General features: G+C 40.4%; 1 protein-coding gene across 3 annotated transcripts in view; it reads left to right on the forward strand.

Moving 5' to 3' along the window:
* The window catches only part of DNAAF9 (dynein axonemal assembly factor 9), a 171,709-nt gene that overhangs the window by 51,749 nt on the left and 95,020 nt on the right, over positions 1 to 24,940 (forward strand). For all 3 annotated transcript variants that reach the window (XM_053573869.1, XM_053573870.1, XM_053573871.1), the window contains exons 8-12: positions 1,379 to 1,477; positions 6,833 to 6,888; positions 10,645 to 10,780; positions 22,419 to 22,500; positions 23,870 to 23,906. In XM_053573869.1, coding sequence (XP_053429844.1) covers positions 1,379 to 1,477; positions 6,833 to 6,888; positions 10,645 to 10,780; positions 22,419 to 22,500; positions 23,870 to 23,906 — 410 coding nt within the window. The remainder of the gene's footprint in view (positions 1 to 1,378; positions 1,478 to 6,832; positions 6,889 to 10,644; positions 10,781 to 22,418; positions 22,501 to 23,869; positions 23,907 to 24,940) is intronic.

The raw sequence follows: 24,940 nt of genomic DNA on the forward strand, positions 1-24,940 counted from the left end.
CATCTTTAGGCAAGTCACTTTACTGCTCAGTCTCCTCATTTGAGATGTACACAAGGATGTCAGGAAGATTAAAAAGGGCAATACATAAAAGAACATTTCATGTTTAATACTAGTTGTTTTTCATATGAGAATTCGTTGTATCTTCCATTTAAAAATGGAATAGGCATAGAGCTGAAAGGCCAGATGTGGTGACTCATGCCTGTAATCTCAGCACTCTGGGAAGTCGAGGCAGGCAGATCCCCTAAGCTCATGAGTTCGAGACCAGCCTGAGCTAGAGTGAGACCCTGTCTCTAAAAAAATAGCCAGGCATTGTGGCAGGTGCCTGTAGTCCCAGCTACTTGGGAGGCTGAGATAAGGGAATCGCTTGAGCCCAAGAGTCTGAGGTTGCTGTGAGCTATGACTCCATGGTACTCTACTGGGGGTGACAAAGTGAGACTCTGTCTCAAAAAAAGGAATAGGCATAGAGCTGAAAGCACTTTTGGTTAGTTATTTTGTTTTGTTTTGTGACAGGGTCTTATCCTGTTGCCTGGGCTAGAGTACAGTGGCATTGTCATAGCTCACTGTAACCTTAAACTCCTAGGTTCCAACAGCCCTCCTGCCTCAGCCTCCCAAGTAGCTGGATCTAAAGGTGCAAGCAACCAGCTAAGACTTATATTTTTTGCAGAGATGTGGGTCTCTCTAAGTTGCTCAGGCTGGTCTCAGACTCTTGGCTTCAAGTGATCCTAACACCTTGGCCTAACACCTAAGTGTTAGGCTTATAGGTGTGAGCCATCACATCTGGCCTGAAAGCAGTTTTTAATAATTCATTCTACCTTATTCTATAGTTAGTACTGACCTATTGACCTCCATCATGGAGATTTTTGGGGAGCATCCTTTAGGTACTTAATAATAAGTTCCTCCCTCTATCAGGTTTGCCAGAGTCAGTTCAGAGAACTTTATTGGAGTATAATTTGTATACCATAATATTCGCCCATTTTAAGTGTACAATTCAGTGACTTTTAGTGAATTTACCCAGTTAACCATTTCCACAATAGAATTTTAGAAGTTCCTTGTGACCACTTGCTGATCTCTGGTCCTATCCCCATTCCCAGGCAATCAGTAATCTACTTTCTGTTTCTATAGATTTGCCTTTTTTGGATATTTCATGTAAATTGACCACATAACCATGTGGTCTTTTACATCCGGCTTCTTTCTCCAAGCATAATGTTTTTGAAATTCATCTATGTGATAGCCTATATTAGAAGTTTACTACTACCTTTTAAAGGACATATGTAAACAGTCTGGTATTTTGAGATTGGTTGCAGTTTCATGGCTTTCAATGTTTAAAGTATTTCCTTTATATGACTAAACACGTTCTCTTTTTTCATTTTCTTCCTAGGATTTGGTGGCTTTTGAACATCAGTGGACTAGCTTTTTTGCTAATTTTGACACAGAAATTCCTTTCCTGCTGGAACTTTCAGAATCTCAGGCGGGTGAGGTATGTAATGGAAGGGTCAAACAGGAAAAAGAAAGTGGTAAATTTATTAATTCTTTAATTTTTTTATTAAAATGACTTTTTTCCAAAATAAACACTGTCGGTCCTAATTCACTTATCGTTTTTTTAAGCTGTGCTGTAAGCATATGCCATCAAGAAATTTCCCTTCAGGGCAGTCCCTGTATGAGAAGTTGTCTTTTTCCTGTACCAGATTCTCTACGAGAAGGATATTCACTTTTCAGTGTGGTGGTGCCAGGAATTCTATGGGTTACTGGTTAATAAGCCTATGAATAATTCTCCACATGTGAATAGCACAGCTTTGTTGGTTGAGCCTTCAGGTAATGTCAAGGTATATTTCCAAGCAAACAGTGATAGTGAGCAGTTACCAGAGTTAGGCTAAGACCCATACCATTAGTAAACTGAAGTACTTAGATCGAAAACCAAGGCGTAGGACAATCCCTGAAAACTAGTCAAGAGGAAGGATAAAAAGAGCCATCTTGAGCTTGCACTTGAGTCTCTCTTGGGCTTGCACAGCCAGTTCTCTGCTTTCCTGTGGCCCAGAGCAAGCCCCTCTCCTGATCATTTAGAACTAGAATTGATCTTTATTATCGTGCATTTTATTTTTAAATGAGCTACAAATGCTACAGTACAATGCTATTATTTCCGTATTGTATAACCACAAATTTTATCTTTTTTTAAAGATTTAAATAAGGAAAAATATCTTACATCTTTCTCTGGTGCTCTTCATTCTTTTGTGTAATCTCAGAGTTCCATTTGGTATCCTCCTTAAAAAATGTCCTTGAACAATTTTTTTTTTTTTTTTTTGAGACAGTCTCACTTTGGCACCCTTGGTAGAGTGCCATGGTGTCAAAGCTCACAGCAACCTCAAACTCTTGGGCTTAAGCAATTCTCTTGGGCCTCAGCCTCCCAAGTAGCTAGGACTACAGGAACCCACCACAATGTCTGGCTATTTTTTTTTTTTTTTTTGCTGTTTTTGGCTGGGGCTGGGTTTGAACCTGCCACCTCTGCCATATGGGGCCGGCACCCTACTCCTTCTATTTTTTTTGTTGCAGTTGTCATTGTTTAGCTGGCCTGGGCCGGGTTTGAACCCGCCAGCCTCCATGCTTGTGGCTCACGTCATAAGCACTATGCTACAGGCGCCGAGCCCTTGAACATTTTTTGTTGTATGAATCTTCTAATGATTTAAGCTTTGGTATGTCCAGAAAAAATTATTTATTTTGGCTTCCTTTTTGAAAGATATCTTTGCCGCAAATAGATTCTAGGTTGACAGTTTTTACCTTTCAGTACTTGAAAGATACTGCTGTACCTGTGTTCTCATTTGTATTGTTTCTGGTGAGAAATCTTTCATCCTAGTCTTGGTATGTAGCATAGTCTTTTATTCTAATCTCTGCACATAACAGGTCTTTTTTTCCTTTTGGCAGCTTTTGGCATTTTACTCTTTATTACTGATTTTGAGTAATTTCATTGTGTTACATCTTATAGTTTTCTTCCTATTTCTTGTGCTTGGGTTTTCTTGAGTTTCTTAGATCTGTGGTTTTATAGTTTTCATTGGTTTGGAAAGTTTGGGGCCATTATTTAATTATTTTATCTGTTCCCCATCTCTCTCCTTTCCTTCAGGGATTCTAGTTATTGCTACCTTAGGCCACTTGAAGTGGTCCCACATCTCACTGATACCCTTTGCAGTTTTTTGGATTCTTTTTTCTTTTCTCATTACTAAGGTTCTAAGAGTGAAAAATACTCCAAAAAGGTATACTCAGAAATCACTCTCATTTCTCACTTTCCAGTTTTTATTCCTCTCTTCTTTCTACCTCTTTCTGTCCACTCCCATTAATGGTAGGTAACAAATCTCTTTAGTGTCTGCTTTATATTTTCTATTTCATTTGCACAGATGATCAGAGATGATGCGTATTTTCTCACGTTCTCTTCTTTCTTACAGTGAGAGTAGCATATAGTCATTTTTTTTTCCCTTTTTCGCTTAATATACCCTGGCTCTCTCTCGAAGAACTCTCTCCACTGAGATCTTCATTCTTTGTTATAATACACCAATATTCCATTTTATGGATTTATCTTAATTTATTTAGTCATTCTCTTAAGTATGCATATTTAGCTTGTTTTCAATATTTTGCCATTGCAAAAAATGCTATAGTAAATAACTCTGTGCTTATGTATTTTCATATTGTTGGAGGGATATATACCTAGTAATGGGATTGCCAGGTCAAAAGGTAAGTGTGTTTGTAGTTTTGTTAGCCGTTGCCAAATTCTCCTTCAGGAAGGTTATACCAGTTTGCATTCCTACCAGCAATATATGAGAGTGGCTCCACAGCTTCACCAATACAATGTGTGGTAAAAAAATTTTTTAGTCTCATAGATAACAAATAGTATCTCAATATTCTTTTAATTTGTCATTCTCTAATTATGATTAAGTTTGAACATTTCTTTCATATGTTTGAGGGCCATTTTATATTTTGGTTTCATGTCTTTTTCTCATTTAATATTGGTACAATATTATTATTCTTACTTTTTCTTCCTTTTTTTTTTTTTTTTGAGACAGAATCTCACTCAGTCACCCTGGGTAGAGTGCTGTGGCACCACAGCTCACAGCAACCTCAAACTTTTGGGCTTAAGCAATTCTCTTGCCTCAGCTTCCTGAGTAGCTGGGACTAGAGGCCCCAGCCGCAATGCCCAGCTATTTTTTTTTTTTTTTTTTTTTTTAAGCTCTGGCTCAGGCTGGTCTCAACTCCTGGCTCAGGCAATCTGCCTCCTTCCACCTCTCAGAGTGCTAGGATTACAGGCGTAAGCCACTGTGCCTGGTGTTGGCACAATATAATTAACTGAACTATAGAGCACAGGTTTTGGGAGGTTTTGTCCCTTTATTTTCAAGCATATATACTCCAGATATTTTTCCCATATTTCTCAGTTGCTTTGTTTCTGATTTTTTTTTTTTGTAGACAGAGTTTCACTTTGTCACCCTCAATAGAGTGCTATGGCGTCATAGCTCACAGTAACATCATACTCTTGGGCACAACCAATTCTGTTGCCTTAGCCTCCCAAGTAGCTGGGACTACAGGCACTTAGCACAACACCCGGCTATTTTTAGAGGAGGGTCTCGCTCTTGCTCAGGCTGGTCTTCAACCTGTGAGCTCAGGCAGTCTACCCACTTCGGTCTCCTAGAGTGCTAGGATTACAGGTGTGAGCCAACACCTAGCCTGTGATGATTTTTTTTAACCATGAAACCTTTGTTTTTATGTAAATAGATCAGTCTTTTTTATAGCCTTTGGATTTTAAGCCTTTTAATGGTAAGTTAAAAAGTAATTCATCTTTTTAGTACTTGCACAGTTTAAATTTTTGCATTTAGATATCTAATCTAAATGGAAAGTTCCTTTATGGAATTTTCGTGTATACGATATTAGATATAATTTGATCTTTTTTTCCCTAAATGATTACTCAGAATCCCAGTAATTTGCTAGCTCTGTGACCCTGGGTAGGTTAGTTAACTTTTGTGTCTTAGTTAACTCATCTGTAGAGAGGAGATAATGATGGAATGAACCTCATAGGTAGGTTATTTGGCTTGCTTGAGTGATACATTTAAGTGCTTATCACAGTTCACATGATAAGCCTTCAATAATTGTTAACTGTTATCTTAATCTGTAAGAGTTTTTGTACATCGGTAAGGTAAATGCAAAAACTCCAACTCATAAATATGCCCAGAATGTAACTGGTTAACCAATAAAGGGAAATCCAAATGGCCACTGAACATATCTAAAATATTCTAGTTCATTAAAAAGCAAAGGGATGTAAAAGAAGACAACAGTGAAGCCCCACCCATTTTTCATTTATCAATTTGGCAAATATATTGAAACTACCTTATAGGTGGCGCTTGTGAGGAGACTCTGAGATAGGCATTCTCATATATTGCAGGTGGAAGTGTATGTGGATAGAACTTCTTGAAAAATAATTTGGCAACATAGTTCTGCCTTTTTACCTTGTGATTTTATTTCCAGATCTGCCTTAAGGAAATAATCAGAGCTGTAGATAAAATTTATTAAGTTGTTCATTATAGTATTATTCATATGTAGTATAGAAGAGTTAGTAACAGTATAAATTCCCAATAGAGGACTATTTTATGAGCTTTAGTACAATCATATATAGTCTTTGTATATACCATAGAAAAAAGATTTGAAGAAAATATACCAGAATGTTAACAATTCCTAGAGCTTATAGGTGGTTTTAATTTGTTCTACAATGAGCATATATTACTGCTAAACATAATATTACTACTAAAATCAGAAAAGATACTATAAATGGAGGGAATTAAAATCACTTTTTTTTTTCTGGAGACAGGAGTCTCACTTTGTCGCCCTCAGTAGAGTGCTGTGACATCATAGCTCACAGCAACCTCAAACTCTTGGGCTCAAGCAATACTTTTGCCTCAGCCTCCCAAGTAACTGGGACTATATGCACCTGCCATAGTGCCCAGCTATTTTTAGACAGAGTCTCCTGGCTTAGGTTGGTCTCGAACCTGTGAACTCAGGCAATCTACCTGCCTCGGCCTCCCAGAGTGCTAGGATTACAGGCGCGAGCCACTGTGCCCACCCTGGGAATTAAAATTACATTTAGAAATTTTGAACCCTATGGGCACTAGGCCCTGCATGTTAAGTTTTGATTAGCATTTAGCCTATAATATTATGCACCCAAAAACTGACAATTACTTTTTTTGTTTCTCTAGAAACTTCTGTCATTGTACTTCTAAATTCTCTGGATTCCTCTCATTGCTGATTTAAAATTAGTACATTAGAATTAATATTTATTAGTTTATTAGACATGTAGAAAAAATTTTTGAATTTTTAAAATCTCTACATAGTTAGTAACTTAGACCATAGATTAAAGTCCAATTTCCTTTCAGTAGATAAACAGTATGCTGTTTATAAATTTGAAAAGAAATTTTTTTTCTAACTTTTCATTTTTGTTTGCAGCCTATTGTCTTTTTTCTTTGCTTTTTTTTTTTTATTTGCCACTTGTTCCCAAAATGTCTGTCTACCACACATCTTTCCATGTTCATATAATAATTTACAAACTTGGGTGGCGCCTGTGGCTCAAAGGAGTAGGGCGCCGGCCCCATATGCTGGAGGTGGTGGGCTCAAACCCAGCCCCGGGGCAAAAACTGAAAAAAAAAAAAAATAATAATAATAATTTACAGACATATACATCTCTCTGTCTTCCCCCATACACATACAGTATATACTGTCCTGAAGGGTGTATGACATACATAGTTAAGGGGTTTTGTGATCGTTTTATAAAACTATGGTCTTCATATATACAACGTTGGCTTCTTTTTAGCCATTCAGAAGTTACTTCAGTCATGGAATGATCTCCAGCCACGTAACTGAAAACAGGTAAGGTTCTTTCTCAGGGAAGAAGGTTGACTGATGATAGAGAAAATGGAATTGACCAGGGGGTTGGATATGGAGGAGCATTCAAGTGCAGAAGGTAGAATCAGGAAAATATGTGTTTACTTTCGTCACAATCAGGTAAAAAATTTATACTCTGTAAATTCATCTGTTTCATTGCTTTTATATACATATAAATTTGTACATATTTATACATATATACACATACTTATACATATATACATGTAATTTTATAGTGTATGTGTAATTATATAGTATATCATATAGTGTATATGTAATTATATAGTATATTGTATAGTGTATGTGTAATTATAGAGTATAATTACATAGTGTATCTTTTATAGTTTTATAAAAACTATATCCTGCTAAAATCTAAAGAAAGGGAATTTTTAAATTTTATTCCTTGCCCAGGAAAATAAGATGAAGCAGAGTGTCCAAGTACTAGGCAGGGTAGCCACTGTGGCTTGCAGGGAGTAAAAGAGTTCAGGCATAAGGTTCTAACCCAGGGGTCTTCAAACTACGGCCCACAGACCACATGTGGCTGTGTGATTGTATTTGTTCCCGTTTTGTTTTTTTACTTCAAAATAAGATATGTGCAGTGTGCATAGGAATTTGTTCATAGTTTTTTTTTGTTTGTTTTAAACTAGTCTTACCCTCCAACGGTCTGAGGGACAGTGAACTGGCCCCCTGTTTAAAAAGTTTGAGGACTCGGTCGGCGCCTGTGGCTCAAGGAGTAGGGCGCTGGTCCCATATGCTGGAGGTGGCGGGTTCAAACCCAGACCTGGCCAAAAACCACAAAAAAAAAAAAAAGAAAAAAAAAAAAAAGTTTGAGGACTCCTGTTCTAGCCCATGAAGAAGGGTAGAGCAATGAGGGTTCTGAAGTGTTTCCAGCCATCTCTCTCTTGTTATGGTCGGTGGGAGAGACTTCCTCTAATGGGTAGAGGAGAGTAGATATTTCCTCTTTTTTCTTCCCCCCATTTCCAATTCAGTCTGATAATGAGAAAAACTTCTCTATCTGATACTGAGAGTCATCTTTTTCTGCTCAGAGTACTACTTAGCTTCAGAAAAAAAGATCAGTCATGTGTACTTTTAAGAACCCCTATTTGTGTAGCTTTAGGTGATATTTTAAGAGTGATGAAAAGAAATGTGAAGAATTTGTCACATGACACACACAAAGGGCAACTTAGGGAAAAGGTAGGGGATAATGTCATCACATGCAGGGGGTGCCAAGAAAAAATGCATATGCATTTTAAGAAAGAAAAAAACTGTTAAAAATTGTAATACTCAACATATACTGATAACAAAAGATTAATACAAGTCATGTTTGAACACTTCTTATAATTGCAGAAGTCAAACATGACTCAAGTATTACAATTTTAATACCAATTTTTACTTTCTAAAATGTGTATACTTTTTTTGGCACTCTCTGTACTGAAAGCATATGATAAACCAAGCAAGAGAGAAACATGATTCAAAAAAAAAAAAAAAGAAAAAGGCAGGCCTCCTTGCCCTGGCAGTGGAGGCCTGTTCACTATTTATAGCTAGTGCATCCTGCTTTGTACAGCTTTCTTACTCTGGAAAGCTTTCTCTTCCTCAATAAACTTTGTTTCATGTTTGCCTTAAGAAAATAAAAATAAAGCAAATACGTACCACAAAGGGGAAAAGAACATGGCACTGTGAGGCCCATCTCTGGAGAACCTGGCCTCCTCTGGGGAGAGCTGAATGATGAGTGGAGATAACTGGAAGGAGAAGGAGGAACAGAGACCCTGAGACAAGGACACAAGGTCCATAAAAGAAGATGGGCTTGGCTGTAGTGTGGGCATTGGGGAGCGTGGCTTTACCTGGAGCTGAAGTTGACTAGATCATACATGTCCTTGGCAGCCATGTACAAGATTTTTGGCCTTTCTTAAAATAGCATAAAGGCAGCAAATACTTTGAACTTTTAAAAGATTATCATTACTGCAATATAGAGAATGGATTATGGGAGCTCAAGAGTGGAAGCAGGGAAACAGGAAGAGTTGCAGCTGTCCAGTGAAGGAATGATGATAGCATGGGCTAGGATTGTGGCCATGTGGATAGAAGGTAATGGCTAAATAGGAATGATTTGGGGGAGGCTGATTTGATTTAGAGGGTGAGGAAGCAGAAGTCAAAAGAGGTTCTCAAATCTGGCGTGGTCCCTGGCAACAGATGCAATGCCATTTACTTATTGCAAGAACTAGATTGGGAACAGACTGCAGGGTACATCATGAGAGCGGAGAGCAGAAAGCAGAGAGCTGAAAACTGAAGGTAAATTCCTAGGACTGTTCAGTGGCCATGTAGAAGACATAGGGGAAACTGAGAGGTAACAACTCCTGCAGTGGAGGGTGTTAAGTGCTTCTGAGAGACCAAGGAAGGAAAGAAGGAAAGGCTAAAGACTTGCCTATTGGATTTGTTGTCTGCTACATGAAAGTCACTTGGTGAGTTTGGCAAGAACTCTCTGGGTGAAATGACTGAGAGGGTTGATTAGAGTTGACAGAAAGTGGGGGAGGGCCCTAATCCTTTCTGATCATATAATAGATGTTTGAGACACTGCCTTTGTCAGTTTTATGTGTTGTATTCCTGTCTCAGTCCATTTCTGCTGCTGTAATAAAATATCGCAGACTGGGTAATTTTTAAATTAAAAAAATAATAAGAAAATGGGCGAGGGGATAAAGTCAGCCAAGAGAGGAGAGAAGAAGGGGACGGACACAGGGACAAGTAGGCATAGTAGTGAGGACATCTGCAACCCTCCTTTCCTCCTCTCCTGAAAGTTTCTGGAATTGGTACGGTTCACTCTTGGGTATCACAATTACTATCATTCTTTTTTTTTTTTTTTTTTTCTTTTTTTTGCAGTTTTTGGCCGGGGCTGGGTTTGAACCTGCCACCTCTGGCATATGGCGCCGGTGCCCTACTCCTTTGAGCCACAGGCGCCGCCCACAATTACTATCATTCTTTAAAACTTGTATTTCTTTCTTTCTTTTTTTTTTTTTTTTTTTTTGTAGAGACAGAGTTTTGCTTTATTGCCCACAGTAGAGTGCTGTGGCATCACACAGCTCACAGCAACCTCTAACTCCTGGGTATAGATGATTCTCTTGCCTCAGCCTTCCGAGTAGCTGGGACTACAGGTGCCCGCCACAATGCCTGGCTATTTTTTTGTTGCAATTGGCTGGGGCCGGGTTTGAACCCACCACCCTCGGTATATGGGGCTGGCGTCCTGCCCAATGAGCCACAGGCGCCACCCTAAAAATTGTATTTCTGTTAAAAAGCTATTTCATAGGGCGGTGCCTGTGGCTCAAGGAGTAGGGCTCCGGTCCCATATGCCGGAGGTGGCGGGTTCAAACCCAGCTCCGGCCAAAACACACACACACACACACACACACACACACACACACACACACACACAAAGCTATTTCATAAAACTGGAGGTTTGTTCCATGACTGCACCACGTACAGCAAAACTTATGGAATGTATTTCTCAAAAACTGGGACAAGCTGAAAATTTAAGCTTGTTTAGTTATGTTCCTAAATAACTGATCCCTATAGGCCAGTGGGAAGAGTTAGAGACGTCTGGCATCCCTCCTCAACCAGCCAGAAACATTAGATTATATTGACTATTTTGCTTAGACTGCAGGACGCTGCTCAGAAAAGCTCTCAAAGGTCATGGGAAGTTGCCTTGATGAGGAATCTCTTTGCTAACCACATGTTTTTCACCTGCTTCTCTAGCCCTAATAGGCAGCCATTTGTTCTCTTTGGTAATCACTCCACACGAGAAAACCTGAATGCTGGCAACTTTAACTTCCCTTCTGAAGGACACTTGGTACGCAGCACTGGTCCTGGTGGGAGCTTTGCCAAGCACATGGTAAGTGGCTGGACCGCCTAGTGCTTGATTAGTTTTATCAAATTGTGGGAGAGGAGAGCTAGACAAAAGGAACTATTTTCAGTTAGTGTGTTGATTTAACCTTGAAGTTGAAGAGTGAAAAGCAATTGGAAACTGACTATATGTATATATATATATATATAAAAATTCTATATATATAAATTATTTTGAAAATAGTCCTGGGTGGCGCCTGTGGTTCAGTAGGTAGGGTGCCAGCCCCATATACTGAGGATGGTGAGTTTGAACCTGGCTCTGGCCAAACTGCAACAAAAAATAGCCTCTACTGAGGGTGATAAAGTGAGACTCTGTCTCTTTAAAAAAGAAAGAAAGAAAGAAAGAAAATAGTCATTACAAGCCCAAGTTTATTATGTCTTGACTGTCAAACTTAAGGACATAACTCCAGTTCAAACCTAGCCTCAGCCAAAACTGCAAAAAAGGACATAACCCTAGATGATTATTGACAGTGCCAGGGAGAATATTTTTGTGTTCGATAGTCTTATTATCTGCTACATGTTTTAAAAGCTTGAATAATGGACTCTAATGATTGTAAAAATCTATGCTATCTTAGTGGAATTTTAAGTATTTTCAAAATGTCCCTGAAAATCAAGAAACCTTGGGTGGTAGTTACTGTTATTTTTTCATTTAAATTTGGACAACATGAGACCCAGGAGGATGTAGTCTGTCTGGGCTAGACCCCAGATCTGCCTGCAAGCCAGCCAAGGATATAGGGCTTCCAGATGGGTGTGCTATTGGCATCTTGCTGCCTTGCAAATGAGGCCCCATTTTAACTCCAAGAACACACTCTCAGAATACTTAGAAAATGCCATGTTGCATAGGCTTTTCTGTGTAAACTTGTAGACTGCCTGTATTAAATCAAAACTAGAAGTGACTAGCCTGGTGTTGTGGCGGGTGCCTGTAGTCCCAGCTACTTGGAAGGCTGAGGTAAGAGAATCGCTTAAGCCCAGGAGATTGAGGTTGCTGTGAGCTGTGACGCCATAGCACTCTACCAAGGGCAACGTTGTGAGACTCTGTCTCAAAAAAGAAAAAAAAAAAAAAAAAAAAACTAGAAGAGGCAATGTATGTTATACCCTTTGAAATTATCACATAGTTCTTGGATATTCTCCTATGGTTTTTGCTTTGTTTTTCTCATTTTTTTTCTCCATACATTTCAGTTTAGGAAGTTTCTATTAAACTATTTTCAAGCTCGTTGATTCTTTCCTTGGATATGTTTAGTCTACTGAAAAGCCAGTCAAAGGCATTCTTCATTAAAATGCTTTTGGCTTCCAGCATTTCCTTCTGATTCTATCCTTTTTTTTTTTTTTTGAGACAGAGTCTCAAGTGTTGCCCTGGGTAGAGTGACGTGGCATCACAACTCACAGCAACCTCAAACTCTTGGGCTTAAGCTAGTCTCTTGCCTCAGCCTCCCAAGTAGCTGGGACTACAGGCGCCCGCCATAACGCCTGGGTATTTTTTGGTTGCAGCCGTCATTGTTGTTTGGCGGGCCTGGGCTGGATTCAGACCTGCCAGATCCGGTGTATGTGATTGGCTCCCTAGCCCCTTCAGCTACAGGTGCTGAGCTGTAGCTGATTCTATCTTAAAGTTTCCCTCTCTCTGCTTGTATTATTGATCTATTCTTTCAAGTTGCTTACTTCTTCCATTACAGCTCTGAACATGCTAGTATTTTAAATTATCTGTATATAACAAAATAAGAGTTAATATCGGAGACTGGTTCTGATGTTTGTATTGTCTTTTCAGACAGTGTTTTTCTCTTTTCTTGCCTTTTAGCATGCCTTGTAATTTTTTGTTGAAAGCCAAAAATGAAGTATTGGGTAATAGGAACTGAAGTAAATGGGCTTTTTTTTTTTTTTTTTTTCAAGTGGTTATAAGGCTTGGCGCCCGTAGCTCAGAGTTTAGGGTGCTGGCCACATGCATCGGGGCTGGTGGGTTTGAATTCAGCCTGGACCTGCTAAACAACAACAAAAAATAACTGGGCATTGTGATGGACACCTGTAATCCCAGCTACTTGGGAGGCTGAGGCAAGAGAATTGCTTGAGCCCAAGAGTTTGAGGTTTCTGTGAGCTGTGATGCCACAGCATTCTACTGAGGGCAACATAGACTCTGTCTCAAAAAAAAAAAAGTAGTTATAAAACCGATTTATTAAAATGGATGAGAATAATTAGACTAGAGGCCATGGTGTTGGCCTTTTTTTTTTCTTTTTCTTTTTTTTGAGACAGAGTCTCAGTATGTCACCCTTGGTAGAATGCCATGGTGTCACAGCTCACAGCAACCTCGTACTCTTGGGCTTCAGTGATTCTCCTACCTCAGCCTCCCAAGTAGCTGGGACTGCAGGCATCCTCCACAACGCCCAGCTATCCTTTGGTTGTAGTTATCACCTGTTGTTTGGCAGGCCTGGGCCGGATTCAAACCTACCAGCTCTAGTGTATGTGGCTAATGCCCTAGCCACTGATCTACAGGTGCCAAGCCGTGGTGTTGGCATTTTTCTTCTTCAGGCTTCTGATCACAGTCAATTCACTGGAGTAGTGGTGTAACTTTAAGACTTAGAATGGTCTTAATGTCACAATGGTCTAAAGTAAATAAGTCTTGAATGTGAGATTTTATGTTAATCTGGCTGGGATTTGGAGTCTATTAAATGTTTTCCAAAGCTGTTAGGTGCAGGGGCTTCAGATTCCTCTAGTGTTCTTTTATTTGTCTCCCCTGTTGTCTTTGGGTTCCCAGGAAGCTCCTCCCCACATAGTCTTTGCCTTGTAGCTCTTTGAGCAGTAACCTGAACAGTAACCCTATTATGTTGCAGACCTGTTGGTGTAGTGCTAAGTGATGGGAGAGGGGAAACATTTTATGATGTTACCATTAAATCTCAGTCTTTAGCCTCTATCTCTGCCCTCCTTATTAGTAAGTAGTGGTGAAAGTCTTGATTCTCCTGTGATATGGCCTCAAGGAGAGGCACCTCCTTATGGGTGGGTGGGAGTAGAGGTATGGGCTCCCCAGCATCTCCACTGATACCTTGGGGGGGAAGAAGGTTCATTACTGCTAGATGGGGATGAAAGTCCCAGCTCCCCACTCAGTCTTCTCTGACACTACCCTGATGGAGGTTAGGGTAAGGGTATTACCTCATTACAGTGTGGCAAGGAAGGACAGTTAGGTGCTTCACTCAGCCTTTGTGGGCAGGGGTGGGGACAGAGATGCAGTTTTTCTGTGGTATTTGCTGGAGTAGAACAGTTATCATCTAAAAGTTTTCTGTTGACCAGGCACAGCAGCTCACTCCTGTAATCCTAGCACTCTGGGAGACTGAAGCAGGAGGATAGCTTAAGCTCCGAAGTTTGAGACAAGCCTGAGGAAGAGTAAGATTCCCATCTTTACTAAAAATAGAATCATTAAAAAAATAAAAATAGAAAAATTAGCCAGGCATTGTGGCAGGTGGCTATCGTTGCAGCTACTCAGGAGGTTGAGGCAGGAGGTTTACTTGAACCAAGGAGTTTGAGGTTGCTAGGCTAGTTTGAGGCGAGCTAGGATGACACCAGAGCACTCTAGCCTAGGCAACAGACTGAGATTCTGTCTTAAAAAACGTTTTCTAGCTGGGCGCCCATGCTCAGTGGTTAGAGCACTGGCCCTGTGTACAGGGGGTGGTGGGTTCAAACTCAGCCAGGGCCTAGTAAAAAAAAAAAAAAAAGTTTTCTGTCGGGTGAGGTTGTGCCTTTCCTTGTCATTTGGCTAAAGAGAACAGGATTTTCTTGAGGCTTTTTTGTGACTATTAGGCTTTACAAGTATCCAGCTTCTCCAGTGGGCAGTGTGGGATATATAGGCAAAAACAATGCCCAAAGAACTCTCCACTGTCTGTTCTTTGGTCCCTAGGTCCTTAGCCAGTCTGCCTTTTTCTCTCTACCTTTCATAGTTGTCTTACGTTTGTTCTATACATAATGTCCAGAGTTTTTAGTTGTATATTTAGTGTAAGGAGTAGGGAAAAGTATGCCTGCTCCATCTTTCCAGAAGCAGAGATTTATATCCAGGGAAAATATCCTTTAGGAATTAAGAGGAAATCAAGACATTCACAAATGAAAGAAAACTAAGAGAATGTGTTACCAGTAGACCTACCCTAAGATGAATTTGGTCTAAACAGAGAGGACATGATAAAAGAAGGAATCTTGGAACATCAGGAAGGATAAGAGAAAACACCATGATAAAACTAGTACACTACTGAATTATATACTTTAAAATGGTGGATTTTATCTCAAAAATTTGCCAACTAATTTCTGGTCTTAGGTCTATATAACTCCATAGCAAAAGGGCCTTCACTCATTAATTCAGTAATCCTTATTAAGTGTGTACTACATGCTAGTCACTGCTCTACTGCATAGATAATCATGATCTTTGCCTTCAAAGATCTCACACACTACTAAGAAGGTCAGTTAGGAAATGTTTGAAGCAATAATTTAGCTGTCCATTATATACTTATTAAAATGGGTACAGTTCTGCTTAGCACCCGTAGCTCAGTGGTTAGGGAGCTGGCCACATACACCAGGGCTGGTGGGTTCGAACCCAGCCCCAGCCTGCTAAACAATGATGACAACAACAACAACAACAATAAAAAGGCTCGGTGCCTGTAGCTCAGCAGCTAGGGTGCCAGCCACATACACTGGAGCTGGTGGGTTCAAACCCAGCCTGGGCCTGCCAAACAACAATGACAACTACCACCAAAAACTAGCTGGGTGTTATGATGGGCACCTGTAGTCCCAGCTACTTGGGAGGCTGAGGCAAGAGAATCACTTAAGCCCAAAAGTTTGAGGTTGCTGTGAGCTGTGATGCTACAGCACTCTACCCAGGGCAACAGCTTGAGACTCTTTCTCGAAAAAGTGAAAAAAAAAAAAAAGGCTAAAATTCAAGAGATAGCACCCAGTGCTGGTGAAGATGTGGAGATGTAGGAACTCAAATTTTCTGTTCATGGGAATACAAAATGGTACAGCCACTTGGAAGACAGTTTGGCAGTTTCTTTCTTTTTTTTTTTTTTTTTGAGACAGAGTCTCACTATGTTGCCCTCCGTAGAGTGCCGTGGCATCACAGCTCACAGAAACCTCAAACTCTTGGACTGAAGTGATTCTCTTACCTAGGTCAACTGAGTAGCTGGGACTGCAGGTACCTGCCACAACGCCCGGCTGTTTTTTGATTGGAGTTGTCATTGTTGTTTAGCAGGCTCAGGAGGGCTCAAACCCACCAGTGTTTGTGACTGGCACCCTACTCACTGAGCTATGGGCACTGAGCCAGTTTGGCAGTTTTTTACAAAACTAAGCATACTCTTACTATAAGATCCAGCAATCATGCCCCTTGGTATTTACCCAAAGAATTAAAAGCTTATGTCCACATAAAAACCTATGTAAGGATACTCATAAAAACCTGTGTAAGGATACTTATAACAGTTTTATTCACAGTTGCCCAAACTTAAAGCAACCAAGGTGTTCTTCAGTAGGTGGGTGGACGTTATTCAGTGACGACAAAAGAGCTATCCAAGCTACAAAAATACATGGAGGAACTCTAAGATTCTGATGTCTATACTGAGTAGACAGAGATGCCATTTATGTCTGAGCACAAGGCTCACGCCTATAATCCCAACACTTTGGGAGGCAGAGGCAGGAGGATTATTTGAGGCCAGGAGTTTGACACCAGCTTGGGCAACATAGGGAGATATCTGTCTCTACCAAAAATGAAAAAATGAGCCAGGCATGGTGAGATGCACCTGTAGATCCAGCTACTCAGGAGGCTGAGACACAAGGATCCCTTGAGCCCAGGAATTTGAGGTTGCAGTGAGCTATAATTACGTCACTGTACTCTAGCCTGGGCCACAGAGCAGCGCCCTGTTTCAAACAAAACAGAACAACAACTATGAAACCTGACTGTTCAAAACGAGACCTTACCGTTCTGAAGGGGAACAGTAAGGAGAGTCAGGTTGAAAGTGTATACTTTGGACACTGAATTTGAAATGACTGTGAGGCACCCAAGTAGAGCCGAGGAGTCAGTTATTAAATATTATAGGTCTAGGGTTTAGACTCACAGAAATGTCCAGCCTTTTTTATTTCCTGCCACACACTAGAAGAAGAGTTGTCTTGGACCACACGTGAAATACACAAACATAACAAAAGCTGATAAACCAAAGAAAGGTCTGTGCAGAATTCTTGTGATATTGGATACCACAGATAAACACAAAAAATCCTCACATAATCCACATGTGAGCTGTGGGCTAAGGTTGGACACTCCTGAGAGGATTGGTCTTGGCTGAAAGTAAATGAAAGTTCCTTTGGTATAAAGGGGTAGTTAAAACCAAAGCTGTGGATAAGGTTATCTGGATATGTATTTTTAGATCACACACTAATGGAGCTGTCTTGTAGTTCTTCTTTGTGTGTGTGTGTGTGTGTGTGTGTGTGTAGTCTTCTAACAAAATTTATAACTGGTTCAATCTGACTTAATTTTTTTTTTTTAAACAGTCTCACTTCGTCACACTGAGTAGAGTGTGGTCATGGCTCACAGCAACCTCAAAGTCTTAGGCTCAAGTGATCCTCTCTCATTAGCCTTCCAAGTAGCTGAGACTACAGGTGCCCACCACAACACTCAGTTATTTTTAGAGATGAGGTCTCACTCTTGTTCAGGCTGGTCTCAGACTCCTGAGCTCAGGTGATCCACCTACCTCAGCCTTCCAGAGTGCTAGGATTATAGGCGTGAGCCACCGCACCTGGCCCCTGACCTTAAATGTTTTTAAGAGTTATGCTATAAGGAATGGTTTAAATTCTTAACCAATTACTTATTGTAACTGCTTACGAAAAGCCAAACTTCTGTTCTAAGAAAAATTTTGACTCTGTGTGTAAATATCATGATATTGTCCAATACCTGTGCTGATGTGTTCCTTACCTGAGATAGACTTCAAATGCATGTACTCAAGTGTATGCAATTGAAAGAGAACTTTGCCCTTTCATATCTAGGTTTTAAACCATATAGCTCTCAGCTCAGTGCCTGTGGCTCAGCAGCCAGGGTGCCAGCCAGATATACCCGAGCTGGCGGGTTCGAATCCAGCCCAGGCCTGCCAAACAACAATGACAACTACAACCAAAACATATCCGGGTGCCTGTAGTCCCCCAGTTACTTGGGAGACTGAGGCAAGAGAATTGCTTAAGCCCAAGAGTTTGAGGTTGCTGTGAGCTTTGATGTCATGGCACTTTGCCCAGGGCAAACGCTTGAGACTCTGTCTCAAAAAAAGTAAAAATAAAAAATAAACCATATAGCTGTCATTCAGTTCTTAACACAAAATAGCTACAGTTCAGCTACTTTCCAGAAAAATCCAATCATGATGAAAGAATTCGATTTTTTGCCTGAGGTAAATATTCGTGGGGAAGGAAGAAAGTAAGATATAGTTGTCTATTAAGTTAAATATAGTAAACCAGATGAGGTGGCTCATGCCTATAATCCTAGCACTCTGGGAGGCCAAGGCAGGTTGATTGCCTGAGCTCACAAGTTCGAGACCAGCCTCGAGACCAGCAAGAATGAGATCCAATCTCAAAAAATAGCTACTCAGGAGATTGAGGCAAGAGAATCTCTTGAACTCAAGAGTTTGAGGTTGCCATGAGCTATGACGCAACAGCCCTTTACCAAGGGTGACAAAGTAAGACTCTTGTCTCACAATAACTAACTAACTAAATAAATAAAAGTTAAATATAGTAGTCCCAAGGGGGATATGTTCCAAGACCCCCAATGGATGCCTGAAACCACAGATAGTACAGAACCCTACATATATGTTTTTCCTATAAAGTCACATTATTATAGGTGAATAATATATACAGTATGTATATTCTAAACAAAAGGGATGATTTATATCTTGGGTGCAATGAAGCAGAATGATGAGAAATTTCATCATGCTACTCAGAACAATGAGAAATTTAAAAGTTACAAAATTGTTCATTTCTGGAATTTTCCATTTAATATTTCCAGACCACATGGGCGGCGCCTGTGGCTCAGTCTGTAGGGCGCCGGCCCCATATACCGAGGGTGGTGGGTTCAAACCCGGCCCCGGCCAAACTGCAACCAAAAAATAGCGGGGCGTTGTGGCGGGCGCCTGTAGTCCCAGCTACTCGGGAGGCTGAGGCAGGAGAATCGCTTGAGCCCAGGAGTTGGAGGTTGCTGTGAGCTGTGTGAGGCCATGGCACTCTACAGAGGGCCATAAAGTGAAACTCTGTCTCTACAAAAAAAAAAAAAAATATATATATATATATTTCCAGACCACAGTTAACTATGAGTAACTAACACCATGAAAAATGAAACTAGTTTCGGGGACTACTGTATTGAGAAAAGTTTGTCATTGAAGGTTTTTGTGCAGTTTTACTCTGCTGTATTGCCCTAACTGGAGCTCATTTCCTTATATTTTTAAAGTATGCAGTATTAAAGTACAGATTTCTGCAAAAAAAATATAAGAAGACATGGAGTAATCTTAGATGTATACACATATTCCTAAGTGAAAAAAGCCAACCTGAAAAGGCTGGCATACGGTTCAATTTTAATTGTATGACATTCTGGAAAAGGCAAAACACTGAAGCCAGTTAAAAGACTAGCAGTAGGGCGGCGCCTGTGGCTCAGTGAGTAGGGCGCCGGCCCCATTTGCCGAGGATGGTGGGTTCAAACCCAGCCCCGGCCAAACTGCAACAAAAAAATAGCCAGGCGTTGTGGCCGGCGCCTGTGGTCCCAGCTGCTTGGGAGGGTGAGGCAAGAGAATCACGTAAGCCCAAGTGTTGGAGGTTGCTGTGAGCCGTATGACGCCATGGCACTCTACCCGAGGGCTGTACAGTGAGACTCTGTCTCTACAAAAAAAAAAAAAAAGACTAGCAGTAGGCTGGGTGCGATGACTCATGCCTAAAATCCTAATACTTTGGGAGGCTGAGGCGGGTGGATCACCTGAGCTTAGGAGTTCAAGACCAGCTTGAGCAAGATGGAGACATGGTCTCTCCTAAAAATAGCCAGGGAAGGGGTGGAGAAAGATGGCAGAGGAGAAACAGCTTTTTTGAAACTGGGCACGGTGAGATAGAGGAGAGAAGACTCCAGGCACCTCACCTATGGGCTTTGCTCAGAAACATCCCTTCAGGGGCACAGGAGAAGGACGAAAGCAGTGAAGAGGGGGTATAAACTTTTTGTCAAAAAAATGTACATGTATCAACGTATGCTCACTTCTGTTCCCAACAAATTGTGTCAAATTAAAAAAAAAAAATTGACAAGACCTTAACTCCAAAAAAAAAAACAACACAAACAAACAAAAAACTAGTCAGGCATTGTGGTGGGCACCTGTCGTCCCAGTTACTTGGGAGACTGAGGCAAGAAGATCATTTGAGCCTAAGAGTTTGAGGTTGCTGTGAGGTATTTTGCCTCAGCACTCTACCCAAGGTGACATAGTGAGACTCTGTCTCCATAGATAGATAGATAGATAATAAATAAATAAAACCAGCAGTTGCTAGAGATTTGGAGACGGAGAGAAAAGGAGGAGAGAGCACAGGAGACTTTTAGGACAATGAAACTGTTCTGTACAGTCACAATGAACACATGTCATTATGTGTTTCTCTCATGGACAAATGAGGGAGTGAGAAAGAATATGTACTTTCAGATCAATTTTTTATAAACCTAAAACTGCTCTAAAAAAAAATAAAGCCTAATAGCCGGGCGTTGTGGTGGGCGCCTGTAGTCCCAGCTGCTCGGGAGGCTGAGGCAAGAAAATCGTGTAAGCCCAAGAGTAGAGGTTGCTGTGAGGGTGGTACAGTGAGACTCTACCCAAGGGTGGTACAGTGAGACTCTGTCTCTACAAAAAAAAAAAAATAATAAAGCCTGTTGACAAAATAAATTAGCCAGATTATTTACACAACTTCTATAATAACTGCAGGAGTATTGTCCACCTTATCTTTATAAACATGGAAACCCAGCAAAGATAAGGCACTTCCCTAAGACTGAGATCTAGTCCTGAGTTTGGGGGGGCTCTAGATTATGACCTTTTCCTTTTCAGTCTATTCTAAAATAACATCTTCACCTTTTCCATTTCTGCGCTAATGTGAATAATTTACAGATTAATAAATATCATATAAAACATGCAAACCCAGATAATTTGATCACTTTTACATTATACATATATATGTACATTCTGTTGTACTCATGTATATTTTTAAATAATTGTCAGTAAAATTTGACACTAATATGTACTTACCCAAACTTACAACATGATCTAAGGAAGCAGGTTTGAAACTCTTGGCAATTTAAAACAATCCTTTAGTAAGGGAAATCTGGAAATCGAAAGAACATATTTTAATTGAGGAATTACAACACTCAGAAATACATTCATGAATTTTCATTCAGTGTTTTCATTCAACTCACAAAATGAATGGTTTCTCCCTTGAACTAGAAGGCAACACATGATTTACTATTTTGCTCATAAGTTTAAATGATACCAAATTTGTGGACCTTCATCTCCCCCCTCTGATTACAGCTGGTAGTATTGATTAAGTTCATTCACTGCAGTGAATTATAGGTTAGTCAGAACAAGTTCTCATTTCAGATCTATAACTTGAATTTACAATACACATACTACAAAAAAATGCCATATATTCTAGAGTGGCCACCTTAAACAATGTAGTAAAATAGAAGGAATGAGTATGTCTGTCATATTTATCTATTTTTTCTATATCGTGTTAATTTCTGTTTCTTCCTTCTTGTGGCAGTATTTTTGCCTTTTGTACCTGCTATCTTAGGAGCCCTCATAAGTGTTGGATTTTCAAAGGAATAAAGGACATCCACTTCATCTCTGTGTAAACAAACAACTTATCAGGGAAGAAAACAATTTTGAAAACCTAAAGGAGGTTACATTCTCTTCTGCAAGGGTTACATGCAGAAATGAAATACAAATGAAGGGGGGACCTGGGTAGCACCCTCCTTTCCTGAATTTGTATTTGTCCCATACTTCCCTGACTGTCATTTCAGCCAAGGTCCTCACTGTGAAAGCTTTGGACTGAATATTAGGGCAGTCAAAACCCACACATACTGCTTCTTTTTTCCGTGTGAGTTCATTACCATCCTGAGCTGACTGAGTGTTCAACAGCAACTTTGCAGTACAGCCTAGGTTTAAAATACACATACACGAAAGATATTTTTGGAAAATTTGTGTGTTTGTTTTGAGACAAAGTCTCACTTTGTGCCCTGGATAGAGTGCTGTAGCATCACAGCTCACAGCAACCTCTAACTTTTAGGCTGAAGTGATTCTCTTGCCTCAGCCTCCCAAGTAGCTGGGACTATAGGCACCTGCCACAACACCCGGCTAGTTGTAGAGATGGGGTCTCACTCTAGCTCAGAATGGTCTCAAACTCCTGAGCTCCAGCAATCCGCCCACCTCAGCCTCCTAGAATGCTAGGATTACAGGTGTGAGCCCCACACCTGGCCTGGAAAACATTAATTAAAGGTGATCATTTCCTTTGTGTCTTTAAAAATTAATCAATTTTTGTAAAAGAAATTTTATTTTTAGTAACTATATACTTTTTATTTTAGTAGTAAGTACATGCCTAAGTTTCTATTCATTTATTTTATTCTTTCTGATGTCCAGGTAGCACAGTGTGTCTCACCAAAGGGGCCTCTGGCCTGTTCAAGGACATACTTTTTCGGAGCTGCTCACATTCCTTACCTGGGTAAGTTCCTGCAAGTCATTGTCTAATCAGCTCACCTCATGAATGGTTTCTCCATGGAACTAGAAGTCAATGCATGATTTACTACTTTGCTCATAAGCTTCTTGGTACCCAATTTGTGGGCCTTCATCTAATCCTGTGATCACTGTTGAAGAGTTGACATGTCTAACACATTTCTCACAGAATGTATTTTAGAAAAATTGTTGGTTCAGCCTATATTAAGTCTAACCATGTGTAAGACCATGTTCTCAGAGTCGGAGAGAAGGCAGAGAGGAATAAGAATAGCAGGAGGTGTGGACTGCAGTGGGAGTTTGGATGATTTGGCCAGATATCCACTGACTGTTCTTATGAGGAAAGTGTGAAAGCCATCCATGGTAGAAGGGTACCCAGGAGCTGGAAACATGCCGCAAGGCCATCCAGAAAGGCAGGGTAGACTAGGTTTTCATTGTTTATGGGTAACCAGAAGCTGTAGGCATCCAAAGACACATGGAGACGAGCCTATAGAATGATTGTGAGTGCACAGAAGAAAGAGAGTTCATCAAAGGACTTAGGTTTTTTGGCTAGGCACTCACGTGTCACACGTGTCATCCTAGCACTCTGAGAGGCTAAGGTGGGTGGATCATTTCAGGAGTTAGAGACCAGCCCAAGCAAGAGTGAGACCCTGTTTCTAAAACTAGTCAGGCATTGTGGCAGGCACCTATTGTAACCAGCTACCAGGGAGGCTGAGGCAAGAGGATCATTTGAGCCCAAGAGTTTAAGCTTGCTGTGAGCTATGATGCTGTGGCACTCTATAAGGGTGACAAAGTGTGACTCTGTCTCAAAAAAAAAAAAAAAAAGAGAGCGGTGCCTGTGGCTCAAAGGAGTAGGGCGCTGGCCCCATATACCAGAGGTGGCGGGTTCAAACCCAGCCCCAGCCAAAAACTGCAAAAAAAAAATAAAGAAAATGCCATGTTTTTTTCGTGGGTGTTGTTAAATAAGCTAGTAAATGCTGGAAAGAAGCATGACTTGAGTCAGATAATTAAGGAGTTTAAGAGATAGAACTGAACCTGTTTACTGATACCTCAAAGTTTAAAAAGTTAGAATGAAAGCAAAAACATTCCAGAGAGGCTAAGATCCTGCACATCTTCTCTGCTGTTTAAAAGTGGTACTGAGTGGTTGTAAAAGTGGGAAATACCAGCAGTGAAGGTCCTGGGGGAACTGAAAGAAGCCGAACTCCACCACTATTGGTGCTTGTATTATATTTAACTTAGAAGAAAACAAAAAAATTCTTGACCACACCTTTGCAGTAATTGAAACATTTCCAACTTACTTGTGAAGTCCTTCCATATCCTGTACTCCTGTCACAGTCTTAATATGTGACATTATTTCACAGGTGGTGATAGCAAGCTGCCTAAGAAAACTGAACAAATGTAAGTTTTCATATTTATTTTATTTTACTTTTTCCAAAGTTGAATTACTCAGTCAAGGTTTTTGTCTGAGTCTTTCTCTATTCCTTTTTGAGATCAACAGAGATTAAGACATCTGTTTATAACATTAACATTGCTGTGTAGCTTCCCAGGAGGTCTCCATGCCCTGTCTCTCAGCTTGGGAATTCAGGACAGAGGACCCTGCCAGCTTTGCCATCTGCTCCTGTCTCCGGAACTGAGAGACTTCCTACCTGCACACGCATGCATTTCTATGACATTCTTCTAAATATGTTTTCTACTAGTAACTCATTTTTTATTGAGGGCTTTTCTAAGAATAAAACATCCCTGGAAGAATCTCTGTGAAACCCCAACTGGTCTGAGGAGTGTTTTCTCTGGATTTACCACTCAGGTCAATGGAACAGAGCTAGGATCTGAACCCTGACTGTACAACTTAAAAGATTCTACCTTTTGGGCGGTGCCTGTGGCTCAGTGAGTAGGGCACTGGCCCCATATATTGAGGGTGGCGGGTTCAAACCTGATCCCAGCCAAACTGCAACAAAAAAATAGCTGGGCATTGTGGGGGGCGCCTGTAGTCCCAGCTACTTAGGAGGCTGAGGGAAGAGAATCAGCTAAGCCCAAGAGTTGGAGGTTGCTGTGAGCCGTGATGCATTAGCACTGTTCCGAGAGCCACCAAGTGAGACTCTGTCTCTAAAAGAAAAAAAATAGATTTTACCTTTCTCTTCCTTCATGTACAGGAAACCAAAGACAAGAAATAAACTTATTAATGCTGAAACAATCAAATTCTAAAAAGCATCCTCCTTCAGAAATATGGACATAATAGATACCTATTATTATCTAATTAAATACCACCGTGTAACTTGGTGGGGTCTACACCAGTGCCTCCAGGGCTGCAAAGAATTATCTAAGTATCTCTTCAGAATATAGATTTCCCCAGGCTCAATCCTATAATTGCTGAATCAAAATTTCTTGGGCCCACAAATCTATATTAAGAAAAATATATATACATATAATGTAAT

Source organism: Nycticebus coucang, chromosome 21, assembly GCF_027406575.1.
Source record: "Nycticebus coucang isolate mNycCou1 chromosome 21, mNycCou1.pri, whole genome shotgun sequence".
Taxonomy (NCBI): domain Eukaryota; kingdom Metazoa; phylum Chordata; class Mammalia; order Primates; family Lorisidae; genus Nycticebus; species Nycticebus coucang.